At 38.3% G+C, this 21342-nt stretch overlaps 1 protein-coding gene across 6 annotated transcripts in view; it reads left to right on the forward strand.

The window, feature by feature from the left end:
• Positions 1 to 4924: 4924 nt before the first annotated feature.
• PHF6 (PHD finger protein 6) overlaps positions 4925 to 21342 on the forward strand; it is a 53555-nt gene continuing 37137 nt past the window's right edge. For 4 of the 6 annotated variants that reach the window (XM_068533887.1, XM_068533882.1, XM_068533883.1 and 1 more), the window contains exons 1-3: positions 4925 to 5084; positions 9033 to 9216; positions 9453 to 9554. In XM_068533887.1, the coding sequence (XP_068389988.1) occupies positions 9079 to 9216; positions 9453 to 9554 (240 nt within the window). In that variant the 5' untranslated portion in view covers positions 4925 to 5084; positions 9033 to 9078. The remainder of the gene's footprint in view (positions 5085 to 9032; positions 9217 to 9452; positions 9555 to 21342) is intronic. The other 2 variants (XM_068533885.1, XM_068533886.1) reach the window with 1 other exon arrangement.

Here is a 21342-nt window from a genome sequence, read left to right on the forward strand (position 1 = left end):
TTTTCCATTGTCCATTCTCCACACCCAGCTTCAAATTGCTAAACTAGGGAAAGACATTAACACAAAGTCTCCCGAGGCCCCCATCTTCTCACTTAGGTACCAGGGTAGCTCCATAGGGTGGCCAACAACAACAAAAACTAAGTAGAGGGACTTCCCTGGTGGCGCAGTGGTTAAGAATCTGCCTGCCAACGCAGGGGACACGGGTTCAAGCCCTGGTCCGGGAAGATCCCACATGCCGCAGAGCAACTAATCCCATGCGCCACAACTACTGAGCCTGTGCTCTAGACCCCGCGAGCCACAACTACTGAGCCCCTGTGCCGCAACTATTGAAGCCCGCACGCCTAGAGCCCGTGCTTCACAACGAGAAGCCACCGTAATGAGAAGCCCGTGTGCCGCAACAAAGAGTAGCCCCTGCTCGCTGCAACTAGAGAAAACCCGTGCGCAGCAACGAAGACCCAATGCAGCCTAAAATAAAAGTAATTAATTTTAAAAAATCTTAAAAAAAAAAACCTAAGTAGAAGAGCATAGGCACCAAATGCTGGTAGCCTACATTAGCAGGTAGACCAAACAGATGATATGGCAGTTAAGGGATACAAATAATAATAATAATAATAATTGTCCTTCATATTTATTGGGGCAAGAACATTAATGTACGTCATTATCTGTCCTTGTGCCCCATAACAGTTTTGCAAGTAACAGTGATCTCATTTGACTGATGTGTAAACAAAGGCTCAGAGAAGTCAAATGAATAACCCGAGGTAACTCTGCTAGTTAGCGGCAGGCCAGCAATTCAAACCCAGGTCTTCTGACTCTTACGCAGCATCTCACACAAATATATAGCATTCTATCTTTTTTCACAGAAACATTTAATATACTTAATCCGTCCACTTTAAAAATAAAGAATAAAAAATATAAAATGTATCCAACATACAAAACGCAAGTAGACTTCAGTTCCATGTAAGTGACATTTGCTTCCTTCTGAACCAATCGTGCAAAATTTGTCATAATTTTACATTGGTTTATGTGATTAATTGATTAAGGTCTTTCTCCCCCACTACACCCAAATGGACCATGTCCATATTTATCTAACACGTAGTAGGTGATCAATAGGTACTTATGAATGAATGCATAATCCACTGGTGTTGATTACAGCTAGAAAGGAGTGAATTTAGGCACTAGGTGAATTTAGCCTTTGGTTTAGGCAGGAGCAGAAATGCTAGGGGTATCTTACACAAAAACACTGAAGATGGGGAAAAAATTACTTTTTAGTTGCTGGGGAGGATGAACTTGCTTGTACTAGACGTAGCAATTTGAGCTCAAGGACAGGGCTAATCTATCCAGACCATGTGCAGTTGCTAAATGGTTGTTTACAGGGTAGTGAAAGTCAAGAGATTGTATCAATTCTACAAAAAAAGAATGAGGGAAGTTTTTTTTTTTTTTAATTTTTTTAATTTATTATATATTTATTATTTTTATTTTTGGCTGTGTTGGGTCTTCGTTTCTGTGTGAGGGCTTTCTCCAGTTGCGGCGAGTGGGGGGCCACTCTTCATCGTGGTGCGCAGGCCTCTCACTGTCGCGGCCTCTCTTTTTGCGGAGCACAGGCTCCAGACGCTCAGGCTCAGTAGTTGTGGCTCACGGGCCCAGTTGCTCCGCGGCATGTGGGATCTTCCCAGACCAGGGCTCGAACCCATGTCCCCTGCATTGGCAGGCAGATTCTCAACCACTGCGCCACCAGGGAAGCCCGAGGGAAGTTTCTTAATGTGTGGTCCTCAACAGATTGGCATCAGACTATCTGGGCAGTTTAAGAAGGCAGATTCCTGGACCCAAACCTTCAGAATCCTCCAGGGTGGTGCCAAAGAATCTGCATTTTTAACAAACTTCCAAAGTTTAAGACTGGCTGGACTGGAAGGGGGTGGGGGTCTAGGGCTCTGTCTAGGGAGAAGCCTGCATTTAAAAAGAGAAGAAGGGAAACCTACAAAAGAGACTGAAATAGCAGCCAGGGAGCCAGAGTCAGAGTCCGTGTTACAAGACAAGGAAGGTGAAAGTTTCAGAACAAGTAAATGGCCTAAAGTGTCAAATGTAACGGAGACGTCAAGAATGAAGACGGAGAAAAGTTGTGAAGATGGGATCCAGATTTTTCTGGACCTGGACCTGTCTTTTAAGACCCAACTCAAAACATTTCCTCCCCAGGGATGTATTTCCTGCTCCACTGGACAGAGTCCACCAAACTTTGCCGTACGTAATTCTATTATAGCGTTTCACCTATTGCACTGAAATTCTGTTTTTCTTTCTCATTAGAAATACCTGTTTTTCTTTCTCGTTAGACTGAGAATTCCTTGAAGGCAGGAGCTGTGTCTTACTCCTTTTCAAATGTCCAATGTCTGGCATAATACCTGGCATACAGAAAATATCTGCAGATGTCTGCCGAATGAGTGATGGGAGAGCAATTGGAGGGAAAGAACACAGTCTGGCAGTGAAGGTAGAGTCTAGCACTGAAGGTAAATGAGAGCAGGGCAATTGATGCTGCCGGAGCAGAAAATAAGCAGGGAATCAGTTCCTCCAGAGTGCAGAAAAGATGTGATTAAAGCCACAGCTTTAGCTTTAAAAAGCAGAAAGGGCAATTCTCTCTCTGAATCTTGAAGGAAGCCAGAGAGGATGGGTGTACAAGATAAAGTAGCTTAGCTCAGATGGCCCTACTCTAAATAAGTCAGGAAGTTAAAGACTTTGCTGAGAGTGAGGTAGAAAAAAAAGCAGGATCTAGGGCCTGAAGCAAAAAGTGAAAGGAAAAGGAAGAGTGTTGGTGGGAGTGTGCTGGTGAATCAATAAGAGATTAAGAGATCCAATGCTCTATTCTCAGGCATTGTTAAGAGCACGTTATCACAATCTGACTCCTTTCTGTAGCCCTTGAAATAACAGGCTGCATCTATCAGTCATGCTAACTGGAACTGGCTACCAGACCTGGGACCTGAAACTAACTGGAGTCACTGATCTCTTCCTCTCCTGAACTCTCCCTGCACTTCCTTTCCATCGCAAACGCACTTGCTGCAGTCCAGTCCCTATAGTAGCTATTTGTCTTTTCCTTGTTAGACTGTAAATAGTTGAGGGCAAAGGCTGTGTCTTATTCACTGTTGCATTGTACCTTAGCATAGTGCTTTGTACATAGTAGAGGATGTCTGTACCAGGCACACACCTAATATAGCATTTATCACATCATACTGTGTTTGTTTGCTTGTCTGTCTCCCTTTTTAGACCATGAGCTCAAGGTCAGGGATTGAGTTGATCTATGTCTGTCTCTCTTGTGTTTGGAACTTAGCAGCTGTGCAGATGTTTATTCAATCAAATTTTGTTAGAAGGAATGCATGGATGAGAGAATGAATAAAAGAGAGTAAAATATGGGGATTTGTGAAGAAATCTAAAAAGATGACATACTGCACAGGCACTAAATTTTGTCACTTACATAATCATCAGTCTCATCCTGACATCAGTAAGTGTGTAAAGTTGGTGGAAAATGATGCTGGGCGTTGGGGGAGGACCTGTTTTCAAACACACTGTGAATATTTGGAATACACATTCTGGATCTTCTTATGTAAATTTCCAGCCACTCCCTTTCAAGGGTACAGGGCCTGGGTGAAAGAGCTAAGGGTCCTGCTTTGTCCACCCTTATTAGGTACCTGTTCGTATGGGATACAAGGTGACATCAAACATGGTTACTGTTCCCTTGAGGATTACAATTTAATGTTGTCATTGCAGTGAAAAATAAAAAGAATGATGAAGCAGCACAGAAACAGCAGTGGATCAAAACAATGGAAATCCACTGCTTCCCCCCCCCCCTTTTTTTACAGGAAAAATAGCTACTTGAAGGGCATCTTTAAAATTTCATTGGTTTGTTAGGACCTTTTTTCTTTTCTTTTAAACCACTGGCTAGCAGTCTGTGAGCCCAGTAGAAAATAACAAAAGCTGACCCTTACATAGGGCATACTATGTGCCCAAGCGTTATTCTATGTGATTTACATATATTAATTCATTTCTCTTAACAATCCTATGAGCTGGACACCACTGTGATCTCCATTTTGGATGTGTTGAAACTGAGGGACAGAGGTAAGGCAACGTGCTCAAGGTCATAGAGCTAGAAGTGGGGGAGCTGAGATTCAAACCCACGCAGTCTGGCTTCATACATCAGAGGAAAGCACTCAGTTTAGGTGTCGGGTTTACCTGTGTGAAATATGAAGAAAATCACTTATCTTTTCTGATTATGAAAAATCTCAGAATTTATACAGGGCCTGTTACACGCCAGGGACGCTAAGACACGGTTTACTGGCATTATCTCATTTCTTCCTCACAATAAACCCGTGAGATACTATTTTTATCCCCATTTTAAAGACACAAATTTAAGGCACGGAGATGAAAAATGATTCGCCCAAAGATTGAAATCCAGGCAGACTGACTCCACTAGGAGCTTCTCAGTCTTCCCTGGCAGTAAAACGAGAGAACGGGGGACCTCAAAGGGATGCCACGAGAGTACAATGAAATAATGGATATGAAAAGGCCTCGGTGAACAAGTGCAAGGGATAAGGCCTACCCACTTGAATCACTGTTGAAAACTGGTTACCCGGGGCCCCTGGCCAACGGTTTCTAGTCCCAACCCAGCCCCTTCTCCGCCCAACCCACAGCGATATCTTTGAATCTCTTTCTCTATCTCCTCGGATCCTGCCCCCAAACACTTGGCTGAGCGGCGGACCGGAGAATAGAAGGTACGCGCGCGAGCAGGAGGCGGGGCCTGCCGCCCCGATCCGTACCGGGGGTGGCTTCTGCACATGCGCCGTGGCTCTGCGGCTTCAGCTGCCTCCTCGCTGCAGCCAATCAGGGCCCGCGGCGCGCTCGAGACGTATTAACGCTATGTGAGTCGTTGCGTGCGAGGGGGGCGACGTAAGGGCGCTCAGCGAGCCCGTCTCTTCTCGAATGAAAGGAAACAACCTCCGGCGACAGAACCCCGCTCCCAGGCGCTGCCGGAGAACCAAGACCGAGTTCTTTCTCTTTCCCCTCATTGGCGCTTCTCCCCTGCCGTTCGCCTCTGGGCCCCGCCGGTGAGTCCCCACGGTACCCTGGGGCCCCCCATTCTCTGCCCGGCGGGAGAAGACAAGGAGGATGGCGGTGGCCAGGCCGCCGCCCCTGCCCGTTGTTAAGGGGGACTCTTGGTGGTCTCGCTTTATTGTCAGGGACCCCAGAAGCGCCGCTCATTGAAGGCGCTTGGCAGAGAGGCTGCTGAGAAAAGTGCTTCGGAGGAGCCAAGGGAGAGGTTAGGCTTAAGCCTAGACTTCGGGGGAGGGGGCGCAACATTTGAAGAGGACAAAATACCGGGAATTTTTAGTCTTTGCCATCGCTTAGGACATATTTGGGAAGGAGGGAGACTCCCAGTTTGGGAAGAGTGAGAGGAAGAATTGTTAGGATGGCAAGAAGGGTAGCCTTACGGAATGAGGAAAAACTCCGGGGTGGGGGGAATTAGGGGTGAAACTGAGATAGGAAACGAAGACTATTAGAGGGCGAACTCTTGGCGGGAGGAGGGTTAAAGAAAGTGGTAGGGTGATATTTTCCTGGATCCAGGAGGATTGGAAAAGGACAATTAGGGGACCCTGACTTTACGACCGAAAGGAACCTGCTAAAGTGTTTTATTGGAAGATAGTTTTGAGAGTTTATCTAGCGCTTGATTAGAGGGAGATCTTGGAGTCTAGTGTGTATTGAGGAATAAATAACGGAGAGGCTCCGGTACGTTATGTGTACCATCCCTTATTATATGGACGAGCAGCACGGCATTCTTTTGAAATTTCTTCGTTTCGATATTCTGCGTGGAAGTTGAAAAATCCTTTAATTTTGAAAAACCTTTTCTTTTTATCGGCTTACTACGTAATATCAGGTCTTATTCACACAGTTCAAATTCTTTCTCTACCCTTGGGTTTGAAACAACTGGAAAATTCCTTTAGTTTCCTTTTGAATAACCGCAAAAAGCAGTGCGAAGCATGTAATAATATCGTGCAACCAAATTCAGGTGCCCTTCCGGTTCATCTCTTATTCGTTTCTTTCTCTCCAGTGTAACTTTCCTGACAGAAATACTGCTTCTTGGATCATGTTTATATATTTTGATCTGTATATTTCAACTTCCTTGCGTGTGGAATTGTTTGATCTTCCGGAACTGCAGTTTTTGTTTTGTTTTGTTTTTCTGTGAAAATGGTCTTTCAGATATCAGACACTGAATGAGCTCTCGAGTTGGTTCTTGAATGCTCTCCTTGATGTTTCAGGTTATTTCCACCTTGGTGCTTTAAAGCATCTTGGAAAATCTGAAATGCACTGATTGCTTCAGCCTAACTAATCGGGTTTTTATATTTTTTCGGACATTTAAATTATGTTTCTCACGCTGTTATCTTTGCCTCTTTATTTCTGCTTTATAACATTATCCATAATGCTATGTTTCTTTGAAAGAAAAGGTTTCATTGTTGGGTGAAAGCATCAAAGTTTGATCTCTGCATGCCCTGAAAAACCTTTTAGACTAAAATTAAAATGCCATATACTGTATGGATCATTATGAACCCCTTAATATTGGTCCTTGGAATGCCCTTATTCTCCTCAAGTAGAGACCACAAATGTGACAGCATTAGACAAAAATCTGCATTTTTATGATAAAGACACTTTTACTAGGAGTCATTGTTTCCATGATGTTCTCCACTTCATGTTTTACAAGGAGGCTGTAAAAAAAAATTAGCAAGATATGCACAGATGCATTATTTGAATTTTAGTGGAAAAATCCATTTACTCATTGCACGTTAGGGAAAGTTTTTAATTGGTTTGGTGCACTTTTGTGTGCGTTTCTGTTCACTTTACAAATTATATTTAAACTGATTACAGAAAAAATACACTAGAGTATTTTTGAATGCAAAATAAAGTGTACCTTTTTTTCTCTTTTAGATTTTGGGGTCTTTGATACCTAGAAAAGTAGGTTCTCAAAATTAGGATGAGAAATTTACCTGTTTATAAATGGAAAGAGGCAGGATTCAATATGGGTAGAATTTTGGGGACACCATTTTCAGAATTAATTTTAAGAATAAAAAGTGATGTTCTAATCTAGGAATTTACTTTGTCTTAAGCTGTTTTTATAGCTTATGCTAAGGTTGTACAGAAATTACACATTAAGACGTCTGTATAGATTGGATTCATAATGTGCCATCCTTTCAGCTGGCCAAGGATGACCAGGAGAAATGCTGAATACATTAAAGTGCTTTCAGAGTGCTTACTGTTCATTGCACAGTAGTAAAGAAAGCTAATTTAGAACTCAAGTAGCAAATTCTGGTGCTATTTATGAATTTTGATGTTTTGCATATTTAATTCTAAAGATGTTGGCAGCTACATTCTTGATAAAGCAACTGAACACATATTTGCCTGAGCAAATGCAAACACACTTCCCCTTTTGTTTCTTTTGTTTCTCTGTTATGTTCTTTTTTTTTTTTCTTTAATCCTAAAAGTATTTGCTGCCTGTTTTCAATCAGTTTCACGGTTTATAGCCAGTGCTGTGAATACAGTACTGTTGTAAAGTATCCGATGCCATTTGGAAGAGTGAAGTATTTAAAATTGTAGACAGCATTAAGAGTTTGTTAAACCCATCGGTGCAGAGACTGTCAGGGCCTTTGAAGTTTCATTAAAGAGAAAAACCTAGAAATAAATTGATGAGAAGACCTGTTTCTTTGTGACTTCGTGTTCAGTTTTAAGTATTTGCATTGTTATATTGTAAAGCACTGAATGGTTTGCATCTACCACCTTGCTGGCTTCCAACTGCTCCTGTTCTTGTTGGTGAACAAGTGCTTCTCAGAAAGAAACGATGTAGTGTTAGTGAGTCCATTTTTTCAACATATTTTGAAAATGTTCAAATATATGGAGGAATGGAAAGAATTTAGTAAATTTTAAGACAAAAATTTGAGATTTTATTGACTGTAATGTGTGTTGTGGTAACCTGGGTACTGAACTGCTTAGTTATGTTGATTTGGGAAACCTACACAATTCAAATAACTGATTTTACATTTGTTTATAGTCTTCTGAAGAATCCATGTTGAGATTGATGATCTAAATCAGAAACCTTCCATGTTAGAGCTTTTCTTCCCTTTTTTTGTTTGACTATACTACCTATAATTATAATTTGACTAAATTTAAGGCTCATTCAGAAAAGTTTCCCTTTCTTTATACAGTATTACTAATTAAAGTATGAAAGTTACTACATTTAGAACACGACTGTCAGTTTGTAACTTTTAATTTAATAAGCAGACTTTTGGAGTAAATCTCAGAGTCAGATAATACAGTTGTTTTTATAAATGATTGGTTCCTAAAGTCTGCGTTTTTGAATAGACTGGTGTAAGGCTTAATGTTTTCCTTACTTGCAAAAGGAATACAATAGCAAAAACTAATAAAGATGTATACATGATTTTTTTTTAAACTTGAAAATAATTCAACTTTTAAAAATAAGTGTTCCAAAGTCATGGTTATGTAAATTCATTTCTCATTTGTTGGATTATCAATATGTGAACTTTAAGGAGTTGTGCAGTTATAGAATTCTGTTCACCCTGGATATTGTGTAGTTCTCTTATTAGTTTTTGCTCTGCTCTTAGATGTATAATTCTTTGTCTCCTTGAAGGGGCACCTAGCTAGCTATACATGAAAAATGTTTTTCATTAATTATGTCAGCAGATGACTATTTTAATATCATACACTGTTCGTGTTTTATTTATCCATGCAGAAATAGTTCTAATTATTTCACATGTCCCTTAATTTGAGAGCAGTTTGATTTTTCTCAGTACTTCATTAACTTATCTTTATGCATACGCTGTACATTTTTTAAAATTACAGAGGTTTGAATATTAATTTGTCTATACTAAATAGCTATTTTTAAATGCATATATTAAGACCTAGGTCAAATGTTAAGCAATTTATATTACTGTGTAAACTGATTTTTAAAACAAAATTAACCATTTTGTTGCCCTTCTTATTCTCTGTAGCATTTCTTGAGACATAAAGTGGCATTCTAAAGGCAATTTAAAAATCATGTCAAGCTCAGTTGAACAGAAAAAAGGGCCTACAAGACAGCGCAAATGTGGCTTTTGTAAGTCAAATAGAGACAAGGAATGTGGACAGTTACTAATATCTGAAAACCAGAAGGTGGCAGCACACCATAAGTGCATGGTAAGTATGCCCGCAGCAACCAAGAGACCTGAAACCATGAGAATCTTAATAATGAATATTCCTGATTACTAAACAAAACAAAACAACAAAACCAGTTAAACTTCTAAGAAGTGGTTTCTCACTAATGCTATGCCATTTTTACTTGAATATTTCCTTTTAAATTTAACATCTTATTCACTGTTTCACTGTAATTTCTTTATATATGAACCTTAATTTTTTTTAAATGTAATTTATAGCTCTTTTCATCTGCTTTGGTATCATCACACTCTGATAACGAAAGTCTTGGTGGATTTTCTATTGAAGATGTCCAAAAGGAAATTAAAAGAGGCACGAAGCTGGTAAGTTGGTATTTCTGCCTCTTGAGAATAAAACTTACTTTAAGCTCATTAAGGAGAAAATTGCTTATTTTAGAGTGTATCGTGTTATTAACTGAGTGTAATTTTTTAAAATTGCAGTCTTAGTTTTTTTTCCCCCAAATCGGCAAATTGCAAGGCTAGGTTTAACTTATTTGCCAATCAACAAAAAAGGAGTGAATCAATATGTATATTATCCATTTTTTTTCTTTTCAAAAAGAATTAAAATCTTCTTGGAGGCCATGTTGACTTACAAAACAAGCAGTTTGCTTAATTTGAATGTTTCATGTGTTAAAGTCTTCATTCACATATATTTTGATAATTAAAATTCTGAAATGTTTTCATTTTCCATTAATAAAGTAATTGTGATCATTACAAATGAAGATGACAGAACCCTTTCAACAGGAAAATGTTAGTAGTTGCTGCACAACGTATTTTACCGTGGTTCAGCTATACAACACAGCATTTCTGACTTTGGATAACTTTTGTTGAATCTTACAGTTTTTCTGAAGCTGTGCTAAGCGTAATGTTCCTGCAGTTGTCTTCACTACCAAGTAACCAGTTTGGCAAGATACTGTATTGCTCTGTTGGAGAGGTAGTGTCGTCTCTGTTGCTATTTAATACATTATGGTTTACATTGAGACAGTGTCTTCTCATTTGGTTATTTTTCTCCTCTGAGCTCTTTATTGAAATTACATCTGTAAATGTACCTTCAGTAGCTCCACTATCAAGTGTTTCATTATTTTAAAGATGGGTTTGGCAGAACATATATCTATGTTCTTAGGCACTAAGTAATCTCATATTTCATAAAGAATCTAATGGGAACGGGGGGGCTATCGTTTTGATGTCAGGAATAATCTATTTTGAAAAGTAGTCAGTTTTCTAGTATTAGTGAAAAAAAAAAAAAGAAAAGCAATATGAAGAAGTTCAAAGATAACATTTGAGATTTGTTTTAAGGATAAATAGTCTCAAACCCTAGAATCAGTATTGGCGCAAATGGGAATTCAGAGGTCAGACAGTTTTTGTTGTAGTGAGACCTTAACTGTGAAAATGTTTATCTTCCCCACCCCCAAAACTATAGATAGCAATAGAATGCTGCATTTTTTAAAAAATGCGTTTTTTTTTTATTTGGTGGTTTTAGATTTCTTCATGTTACTGTGGCTTGCTGAGTTTTGAGAACCAGAGCAGTTATGTTTTTATTTCCTAGTCCTTAAAAACAACTTTGGGTACAAAGAAAGAATACTATTTACTTGAAGCTAGTTGTACTGTAACCCTTATCACCCCATTATTTATTCCTTGGCATTATGAATATTCCTGGAAAATGCACCTACATCCTGACTTGTTAGCATTTTTGTTATTTGACATGGCTGCTCTAGTCAGAACAGGAGCAGTTTTGGTCCCTGACGTTACTGTGTTATTAACAAATGCAGTGCCTAGTTTTACATGAAGCAGCAGCATACATCTGGCAGTATTGCTAAATTCAATGGAGATTTAATTTATTTGTACCTGTTTGTGCAGAAAGCATCAGAACTTTGTACAGATTTCACTATTATAAATTGTTTTGATTAATTTTTAATGGTATGGTGTAGGGAGTTAATTTTTTTGCCCAAGTGTAGTGAGTTATAAATAACTAAGCTTGTTCCTTGATCTAGGGAGTAGAACAGTATTGGAGGTTAAGACCACAAGCTTTAGTAACTAACTAGCTGGGTGACCCTGGGCAAGTTGATTTACTTCTCTACACCATGTTTTCTTCACCTGACAAAAGGAGATAATGGTAGTACTTGCCTTCCAGGGATATTGTGAGAATCAAAAAAGAGACTCTACAGGATTTATTTAGCATGGTACCTGGTACATGGTTACGACTTGATAAATGGTAGCCCCTGTTGTAGTTATTGTTCGTAAGTAATGATAAGATCTGCTAATATTGTTGTAGGCTAATGAAAAGGATGCTGGGCTGGGAATTCATGAGGCCTGTTTTTTTAATAACTGCCACTGACACATTATATAACTTAGAACAAGTCACCAACAGTAAACGGATAATGCTGTATCACTGCTTACTAAACAGTGATGTTGCATAACTAAAGAGTGCTATAAGAGATATAAAGAGTTACCTTAAGAAAGGTGTGGGTTTTTTCTTTTTTCTTTTCTTTTTTGGCCGTGCCACACGACTTGTGGGATCTTAGTTCCCCGACCAGGGATTGAACCTGCGCCCTTGGCAGTGAAAGCATGGAGTTTTAGCCAGCGGACCGCCAGGGAGTTCCCTTAGGAAAGGTGTTTTGTAGCCATTTTGAGGCTGTGGGCATCCAGCATTGAGGAATAGTGGCAGAAGGAGAGAACTTTTGAGCCAGGTATATAATTTTGCTCCCTTTCCTTCTCTTAAAATGTCAGAATTTAAATAATTTATATAGGGGCTAGGACTGGAGTAGCATTTGCATGTTTAATTTTGAAATAATTTTTAAGTCTCCTTTTAACCTTTAGTTTTGTCCCTTCCATTACATCATCTTTACGTGAAGTACTATCAAGTAACCAAAATTCCAGATTTTGGTTTTCTTATTTTCTTTTCCCTGTGTAGATTTGTCTAAGCAATAAAAGGGCCATAAATCAAATAGAAAGCGAGAAAAAAAGTGAAGAGTTTCCTGTAAGTAGGTAAGCTACATGTAAACTAGATAATCAGTTTCCCTAATTGACTTTTTAAGGCATTTTATCCTGTGAGTCTGCCCTGGCTGCTGTTCATCTAGATTTTAGGTGAAAAGTGGGTCATGAATTCCCATTGAAAATAATGAAAAACAGGAGTGCTGGTCCATGGGTGCTTTTAAGACAGGTTCCAGTCTGTATCTCATGCTGGCTCCAGAGGTTCTCACTTGCCCCAAAGAAAAGTATAAAGAAAAAAAAAAAAAAAAAAAGTATAAAGAGAAGAGTCTGGGGTTTGAGGTGAAAGTATATAGGCGGCCAGATGGGTCAGAGTCTTGAGAGGATGGGAAGTCACAGTAGAGCAGGAGGTACGGGTGGCAAGTGTGTTCCTGCTGCCATAGGCCATTTTCCAAGATCTTCATGTCAGCCACAAGGATCGGGGAGGAAAGCCATTCTGCACGACCATATTCATCTCTTTTACATCACCTTTAAGCACCAAGATGGACCAGGAGACATTTGCCAGCCTACTAAGGTTTTTATAATTTGAGACTCTGTTTTTGCAATTGAGACAGATTTTTTTTTCCAGAATGGTTTCTAGTTCCTCTTGAATTCATATGTGGAGACACCACATCTGTACCATCTACTCTTATTCTCCAGCCATCTAGCCAAGAAATGCGAATTTCCAAGTAAGATTATGAGTTGTCGTTGCTGTTTTCATTTTGTTTTAGGAGACAGTTGAGTATATTTGAAGAACATACTCTTGCTGGATGAAGCTAGGTGGTGAGATCATTAAGAGTATCTACATCGGGGGAATTCCCTGGCAGTCCAGTGGTTAGGACTCGGCACTTTCACTGCTGGGGCCGGGGTTCGATCCCTGGTCAGGGAACTAAGATCCCACCAAAAAAAAAGGAAAAGAAAAGAAAAAGAGTATCCACATCAGATAGTTACTGTTCAAATTGGTACCTATGTCACATATATCACAGACTCTAGGAACAGAAGGAGTTGAGAGGCCATTTAGTTCACTTTCCTTCCCCTTAGGCAAGATTACCTAAAAGCCATGTAACATAGATTTTTTTGTCTATCTTATTTTAAATATATCAAGAAATTGTGATTCTACCCAAGCAACCTGAAACAGGACCAGTATTATATAACACTCTTCACAGTTGCGAAATTCATCCTTCTGTATAACTCAAGTATCTCACTTAAGTTAGTCATTTATTCTAGGTCTGCCTCTTTCCATTAAAGGAAATATTTGGTTTTTCCAATATTAAAAATGAAAAGTCCTTCATATACTTGATGACTATCCTCAGGTCATTCCTAAACTTTCCCTTTTTCAAACTAAATTTTACTCACATGTCTTAAGAAATCCTTGGAACACTTTTCCTGCTTTTTTCAGTAGCAGAAATAGCTAACATTTATTGAACACTTAATATGTGCTAGGAACTGGGCTAAGTACTTTAAATACATGAACCTTTTTAATCCTTACAGTCATATTGTGAGATAGGAAGGTATTCATTCTCACTTTACAGATTAGGAAACTGAGGCTCAGAGAAGTAACCTGACTATGGTCATATAGCTAGTAAGTGGCAGAGCTGGAATTTGAATCCAGGGCCAGTTAACTCCAAAGCCAGAACTCTTAATCTCTAGGTTATACTAGACTGCCTTTTAAGCTACCTAACCAAAAATCACATTTTAAAAAATGTAATGATTAGAGCTTAGAAGTTTTCTAATAAAGATGGAAATAGTACTGAATTTAGGACATAATCAGACTCCTATTAATATATTCTGTTATAGCATTGTTTTTAGGACAAAAATCCTACATACATACTATGTAAGAATATTCCAAGTCTCTGTTACCCTCAAGATACTTTCTGTAGCCTCTGAAAATAAAAAAGACAAATTTTACATAGTGTTTAGTTTATTTACTCAGTACCAGTAGAGTGCTTGGCACCCCAGAGAAACAGGGTGTCTGATTTTGAGAGTTCATGATCTAGATATTGGGCATGCCATGAATCTGCATATATGGCAATTTATAGATACACCTTTTTATTCTGTGCAGGAGGGGTCTTGCCAATTTAGGTGGTTAAGACTACTTCCTAGAGATGGTAAGTTTAAAAAAAAAAAAGGATGAGTCCATGAAATAGGTTAACTATAACTGAATGGGTCATTGAGACTGGCAGTAATGGATTAGAATTGAGAAAGGTGGGATGATTACAGGGTCTTCAAACATTAGACAGGAATTTCAACTTAGGAGGGGCAAAGCAGGATTTTTCAGGAGACAGGTGATACATAGTAGTCATTGTGAAGAATAAAGTGTAATAATGGCAGCATATTTGTCTGCTGTACATAGATGTCCTGCAGGCATCTTAAACTCAACCAGTATTCATCATCTCCCTACCCTGAAACCCGATTCTCTTTCTGAATCATTTACCTTCAGTTCTTCCTTCTTCCACAGCAGTCACATCGATTCTATTTCTGGGATGTCTCAGCCCTCTTGCCTTTCTTATTGCGACCCTGTATCCAGTCTTCCTCTTCCCATCCTTCCAACATACTGCTGGTATTTACTTGATCTCTACTTTTATAACCTAATATCACTCACTTCCTGACTCTAAACCTTTACTGATTCCTTAACTGCCTACAAAATAATATCTGCCCTTCAGAAGTCGTACCTTAACCCACGTTTTCCATTCCTTATGTCATCCCCTCTCCTCTCGGTTTCCCAAGTATCCTCTGCTTGTCCCCACATCTGTGCATGTACAGATGTTATTCATCTCCTAGATGCCTCTCAGAACTTCTGTCTGTTTTTGAGTCCAACTCAACCTTCACCTCTGTCATAGAGTTTAACACTATGCATTGTACTTGTTACACGTGCGCAAGCCATTCTTCTCCACTGTGTTGTGAACTCTGGGAGAGCAGGGACTGTATTTTCTTTGCCCAGCATAGGATTAAGTGGGGGAAATGCATGGAAAACGCTTAGCACGGTGCTTGACGTCTCATTTGTGCTCAGTTATACTCTAGTAAGTGGGCACTCATTAACTGTTGGCTGAATTTGAAGGAGGGAAGGGCTTCAATTGGATAATAGTGTGAAGCTTAAGTAATGGGCTAGGTGTAAATTGACTACGGAAGTAATAGTATAAGCATAAAATTCCTGTGTTTTGGTTAATCAGTGTTTTAGTGTTGTTTGCAGCTCTAGCGGTTTGAAGAGGAAGGAGAGAAATCTAGAGGGAAAAATCAGGTTGGTTATTTGTTCAGGATGGTGGAGAGCTGTGTATGCCTCAAACAAGGGTGTTTTCATGTTTCTTCAACCTTCACTCTACCAGTAGGGTGTTAAATTTTTATTGTTTTCCTCAGGCATTGTATTCATCAAGGCCTCCATCTAGAGTCTAGAAATCATCTGTCCATTTATCAGACACTTAATTGGGTGCCTACTTTGTACCAAGCACAATGCTAGACACTTTGTATGCAATCATGAATAAATGTACTTTAGCCTTAGAAGTATGTAAAGAATGCCACAGGGGAGCTGGGAGAGAGGACCATAATTAATTTTACCTGAGAAGTCAAAAGACTTCATAGAAAGTGACATTTGAAGTGTGTTCCACTGGGAAAATGATGCTGTAGAACTCAAAGGGGGAAGAGTTTCAAGGAGGAGGAAGTACTTTTGACAAGTATTAAATGAATATTAAATGCCAGTGCTATTTAAAGTAGAGTGTGTGTGGCTTATTTGGCATTCAGTAAGGGTAAAATGGAGCACCCAAAGTGTATAGAACGCAACCATTGCTTACTACATACAAAGATGCAGAAGATGCCAGGTAATTAATGGTGCTACCAAATCCTTAGAGCAGTGGTACTTAACCAACTATTAAATCAGAAAGGGGTGTGGCTGGGTTGCAGATAGGTATTTTTTGAAAAAGATTCCCAAGTGAGTTTTGATGAACACTCTCCGTTACGGACCATTGCCTTAGGACAGGGGTCGGCACGCTTTGTGTAAAGGATCAGATAATAAATGTTTAAGGCTTTGCTAGCCATATTGTTTCAGTTGCGGTCACAGACAATACACAAAGAACTGAACATGTCTGTGTGCCAGTAAAACTTTATTTATGAAAACAGGGTGATGGGCCGAATTGGGCTTGCAGGATCCTTGCCTTACAGTATTTTGGGGGAAAAACAGGTAAATTTTTTCCTGAAGATTTGTTCACTGGCCTCATTGTCGTCTGTGTAACTACATGTACATGCGTCATGAATGTATTCGTATAAATGTGAATGTTTTTGAAAGCTCAGATTATGGCATGCAGATTAATTTAAATGTGCGCAGATATTTTACCTGTCATTTATATAAAATGAACTTTGTTTTACTTTGGAGGTGATTAAGGAGAATGAATGTGAGGCCAAAGAGAAACTTCAGATCTAATGATGGAGAAAATCAGGTCTTTGACTATTACTGAATAAATTAATTTTTTAAAAATTCACAAATTGTTTTCCTTTGCCTTCATTGAATATTGATACTTCTTTGTAATTGAGAATACTGTAAATTTATGTCATTATATAATCACTTCTCACTTATTTGTGCTAATGGAAGAGAACCCAAACCAGTAGTATAAAATAATCTATGTCTGGTTTTGGGGGGATGTCTTGGTACTTATTTGAACATGGATTGTAGTTGGTGTTCTTCACAGATTAAGTATAGTAAGCAGCGTGGCACTTGAGGGTACCCTCAGCCTGAAAGACCTGCATCTTAGAAGAGCTTAAACATAAAGATCTGAGCTCAGAAAAACTCTGAATCTTTCAGATGAATAAAACAAACTTCAAAAGCTTCCATAAGATAATCTTATATTCCTCATAATGGTGATTCATAAAGTTGGATGGAGTTGGAGTCTGTGATATTGAGAGCTAGGTCAGGAGACTAGGTTAAGTCAGAGCTTGATAGGCTTACTTGCCCTCTGATTTCCAAAAGACTTCTGAAATTATTTATTCGGTAACTGCTTAGATTTATCTGTTACTTTAGTAAAAAACAAGTGCTTTTCAGTAGCCCTGTTTTTTAGAAGCACTTGGAATTTAAGGTCCTAATCTATCAAGTCACTTTTCAGTGACTTCGACAGCTTTCAGATTTCATTTTTGCTTTCTAGCTTTCTACTTAGACCTAATTATTTTATTATATAACCCTCATTAAGAATATTTTATTAAGTTTGTGTTTTTTTTGAGACCTTCTTCAAAATGCTGTATATATATATATATTTTTTTAATTGTAGCTATAGGATAAACCAGAAACAGTTATGAGTTCATGTTCCACCTTTCCGGGCAGTGGTAATTTTTTTTTAGGAGTTTTTAACAAATCAAGTGGACAGCATCTGCTAACCAGATAATTCAGAGATTACTCTGTTTTCTGACTGTGTTGGATATGTGAGGTATTACTCTATATAAAGTAATGAACCTGGAGTTAGGAGCATTTTTTAGGCAGCTCTGAAAACTTGCCGCAACCGCACTGCCCTCCATTCTAGTTTTAACTGGAGGTAGTGTTTTCTGTTATTAAAAATAACACAGAATAACAAACACCAGTGTAAGGTGAACTACTCTCACTTTATTTTTGTCTCGTTTCTCCTGTGAAAATATGCTAGGTACCCTATTCCCAACTCCAAGTGCTTTTTTTAAAAAAGATGTTTTTGACGTGGACCAATTTTAAAGTCTTTATTGAATTTGCTACAATATTGCTTCTGTTTTATGTTTTGGTTTTTTGGCCCCAAGGCATGTGGGATCTTAGCTCCCCAACCAGGGATGGAATCCGCACCCCCTGCATTGGAAGGCGAAGTCTTAACCACTGGACCACCAGGGAAGTCCCTCTGATTTTTCTTTGTTTTGCTTTTTGTTTTTTTTTCCTACAGACTTTTTTTTTTGGAAACCTCTTTCATTCTCTGTATATTTGTAGCAGTTTTCTTGCAGCAGGTATCTTGAGAGTAGTAAGTACTTGGCTGTGAGAATTTATATCTGTGCACTGGTGGTCAGTTACTGACATGCATAGTAGATATACAGCAGTTAAGCTGAGCAAGCTAAGACTGAGATCTTTTCCCCAAGAGCCTTCTCTTTCTGCCTGTCCTAGAAGTTGGCAATCTCATTTGTTTTGCCTTGTCTCTGTCTGTGGTCTTAGTTGAGTTTTCCCTGAGCTTCCCCCATAGCTACTAAGAAAGCAGTATTTTTCCTTTTATTACTTAAGACTTCTTCCTTTTGCAAAGTGAATTTCAGTCCTGGCCTATTTCAGTTGACTGAGGAGCAGGTATGCCCCAGCCTCTTGTCTTCTGCGGGACTTTAGCTAAGTCATAGTCCTTTCAGTTCCGTTTGTCTCCTCTCATGCGTGACTTAGTTCCTCTTTCGTCTGTGGATCAGCTCCTTGAGACTCTGCTTGTGTGGCACAACTTAATCTTAACATAGTAAAGCTTCACAGACAGTAGAACCCTGGTTACCAGGGGCAGGAGGGGTGGGGGAAGTGGGAGATGTTTGTCAAAAGGTACAAAGTTGCAGTTATGTAGGATAAATAAGTCTAGAGATCTCCTGTACAGCATGATGACCGTAGTTGATAATACCCTATGGTATCCTGGAAATTTGTTGAGAGTGGATTTCTGGTGCTTGTACCACATGCACTAAAAAAATGGTAATTATATGAAGAGATGGATATGTTAATTAGCTCAACTCTAGTAATCATTTCACTATGTATATGTATATTAAAACATGGTGTACATCCTAAATATATACAAGTTTTATTAACATTTTTTAAAAAGATAGTATGATATGCAAACATCTATAAGAGTCTCTTTTTCTAATCTCCCCATTTTGGAAAAAGTAATTGATTATTGAAATTTATTAGGTCTACTAGGTAGCAAACTGAATAGAGGAATAAAAGTAAAAGAAAAATCGTTAACAACAAAGAAATTTTCACCTCTATTTAAAGAACTTGAAATCAGGGTATAGGCAGGATAAGCTGAGAATTGACATTTATACCTGTATTGAAGACAGGAAGTTGGCCTTCAACAGAATATTTGATATGTGGGACGGACCTTTTTTCAGGGAGGAAGAAGTCCACCATTGTCCTTGAGAAATGTGTTCCTGTCAGATTAACTTTGATTTGCCCACATGGAGAGCAACCTGGCTACAGTGCAAGCATGACACTCGTTCTGCTGAGGGCCCAGTAGGGCCTATGACAGATTGGAGGGCAAATAAATGTTTTGTGTAAAGAGGAATACAGGATAACATCACTCAGGTCCAACCAACTGGTGCCTTGCTGTGTCGGGGCGGGGGGGGGCCCGTTTTCCTATTATTCTACTTCTTTTTTCGATAGAAGTCCTCTTTGTTTTACTTTCCATAATATTTTGTTTTTTAAAGAAAAGCATACTAGCCACCTATCTAGTTTCTCAACTTCTTTAATTTTCTTTTTATCTCTTCTTGATTCTCTCTGCTCATTCTGTGTCCCTTCAATTGGATTGTTCTCCTCAATTTCACCTTTCCAAATCAGACTTTTAAAATATTTTTAGATGTACTTTAAGATAATTATGTCAAGTCTGCAGGTATTAGAAACGTGAATGAGAAAAAAATATGCCATATGATATTAAAATCTTCAATAACAGAGTAACCTGAGTTGCTGTAGTTAACTGGTTATACTTTGGGCAGATTTGAATTTATAACCAGCCAAAACACATTTTGATATATTTTGGGCATTTGGTTTCCTTCTCATTCTCGATAATTGAGTACTACGTGGTAAGACACAGTGTTTGTCTTCCAAAAAACTCGTTCTAGAAGCACTTGATGGATAAAATCTATACATTTATAAAGATAATTAGTCATACAAGGAAGTAAAATGGTAAGAGCCAAAATGAATACTCTATCTTAAGTCCCATAGGCATTCAAGTAAAAAGAATTATTTCAGGTGTTGCAGTATAGTAGTGATATCTTGAACATAGTAGTGTTCGCATTCTGTATTCATAGGTACACAAGCAGATATACATTTTATATTTAGTTTTATTATGGACACTTTTTTGGTATTTTCTTAGTACTTTGCCAGAATTTCATATACAAGCAGAAATACCTGCTTGTATATATGAATGCTGCATAAAATAGATCCTGTGAATTCTAATTAAGAAAAATTCCTACTCCTAGCCTTGAGAAGAATCTTCCACTCTCTGAAAACATTTTTATTGGGATATCGTCCTCTTTCTTTTCTTCCTTGAGATAAACTGACAAAATAAATGTGAGAATAAGCTTTTTCTCACTTAAAAATTTTTTATTTGTCCTGAGTTGCTGTAGTTAACTGGTTATACTTTGGGCAGATTTGAATTTATAACCAGCCAAAACACATTTTGATATATTTTGGGCATTTGGTTTCCTTCTTATTCTCAGTAAACTGAGAGATGGGTATTGAAATCATTTGCTAGAGTATTTCCAATGGTTTTAAAATAATTTTTTGTAATTTCCCCATTGTAGAAAAATCAGAAAATATAGGAGATGATGAAGAAGAAAACCAATCACACAGAGATAGTCACTCAGCATTTTGCTATGTTTACTTTCACCTATTTTCAAAGAATATATGTTGTAAACATAATTAGCATACCTAACTTTGTATCCTGCTTTATTTTTTTACTTAATGTTATACATAAACCTTTTCCCATGCCATTAAAATGTTTTTGAAAAGAGAAAAGAACATTCCTACATATGGTTGTACTGTAATTTATTTAAACATTTTTCAGTGGTTTTCCACAGGTGGTTTTACATTTTGGGCTATTCCAACTCTGCAGTGAACATGATTGCATATAAATCGTTTAAGTATGATTTATTTTGTAGACTAGATTAATTCAAGGAAAATTACTGGATCAGAGAGTATAAACTTTTAATAAGTTCTAAGATAAATAAGGCAAGTTGCTGTCCAGAGAGTATACCAATTTCCAGCAGCACCTGAGAGTGCCCATCTCACTGTGTTTGCCAGTGCTGAGCCTCTACAGGATTTTTAACAGTACCTCTCCTTTTATTTTTGCTTGCTCATTGAACTCAACAATTTTTTTCAGAATGTACCTATGCAAACACATTTTTGATGTAATTTCGAAATGAGCTACTTGCAGTATACAGTTCTTAATGAAGTAGTGGTAATGTTAAATTTATTAAGTTA

This window comes from Eschrichtius robustus, chromosome X, assembly GCF_028021215.1.
Source record: "Eschrichtius robustus isolate mEscRob2 chromosome X, mEscRob2.pri, whole genome shotgun sequence".
Taxonomy (NCBI): Eukaryota; Metazoa; Chordata; class Mammalia; order Artiodactyla; family Eschrichtiidae; genus Eschrichtius; species Eschrichtius robustus.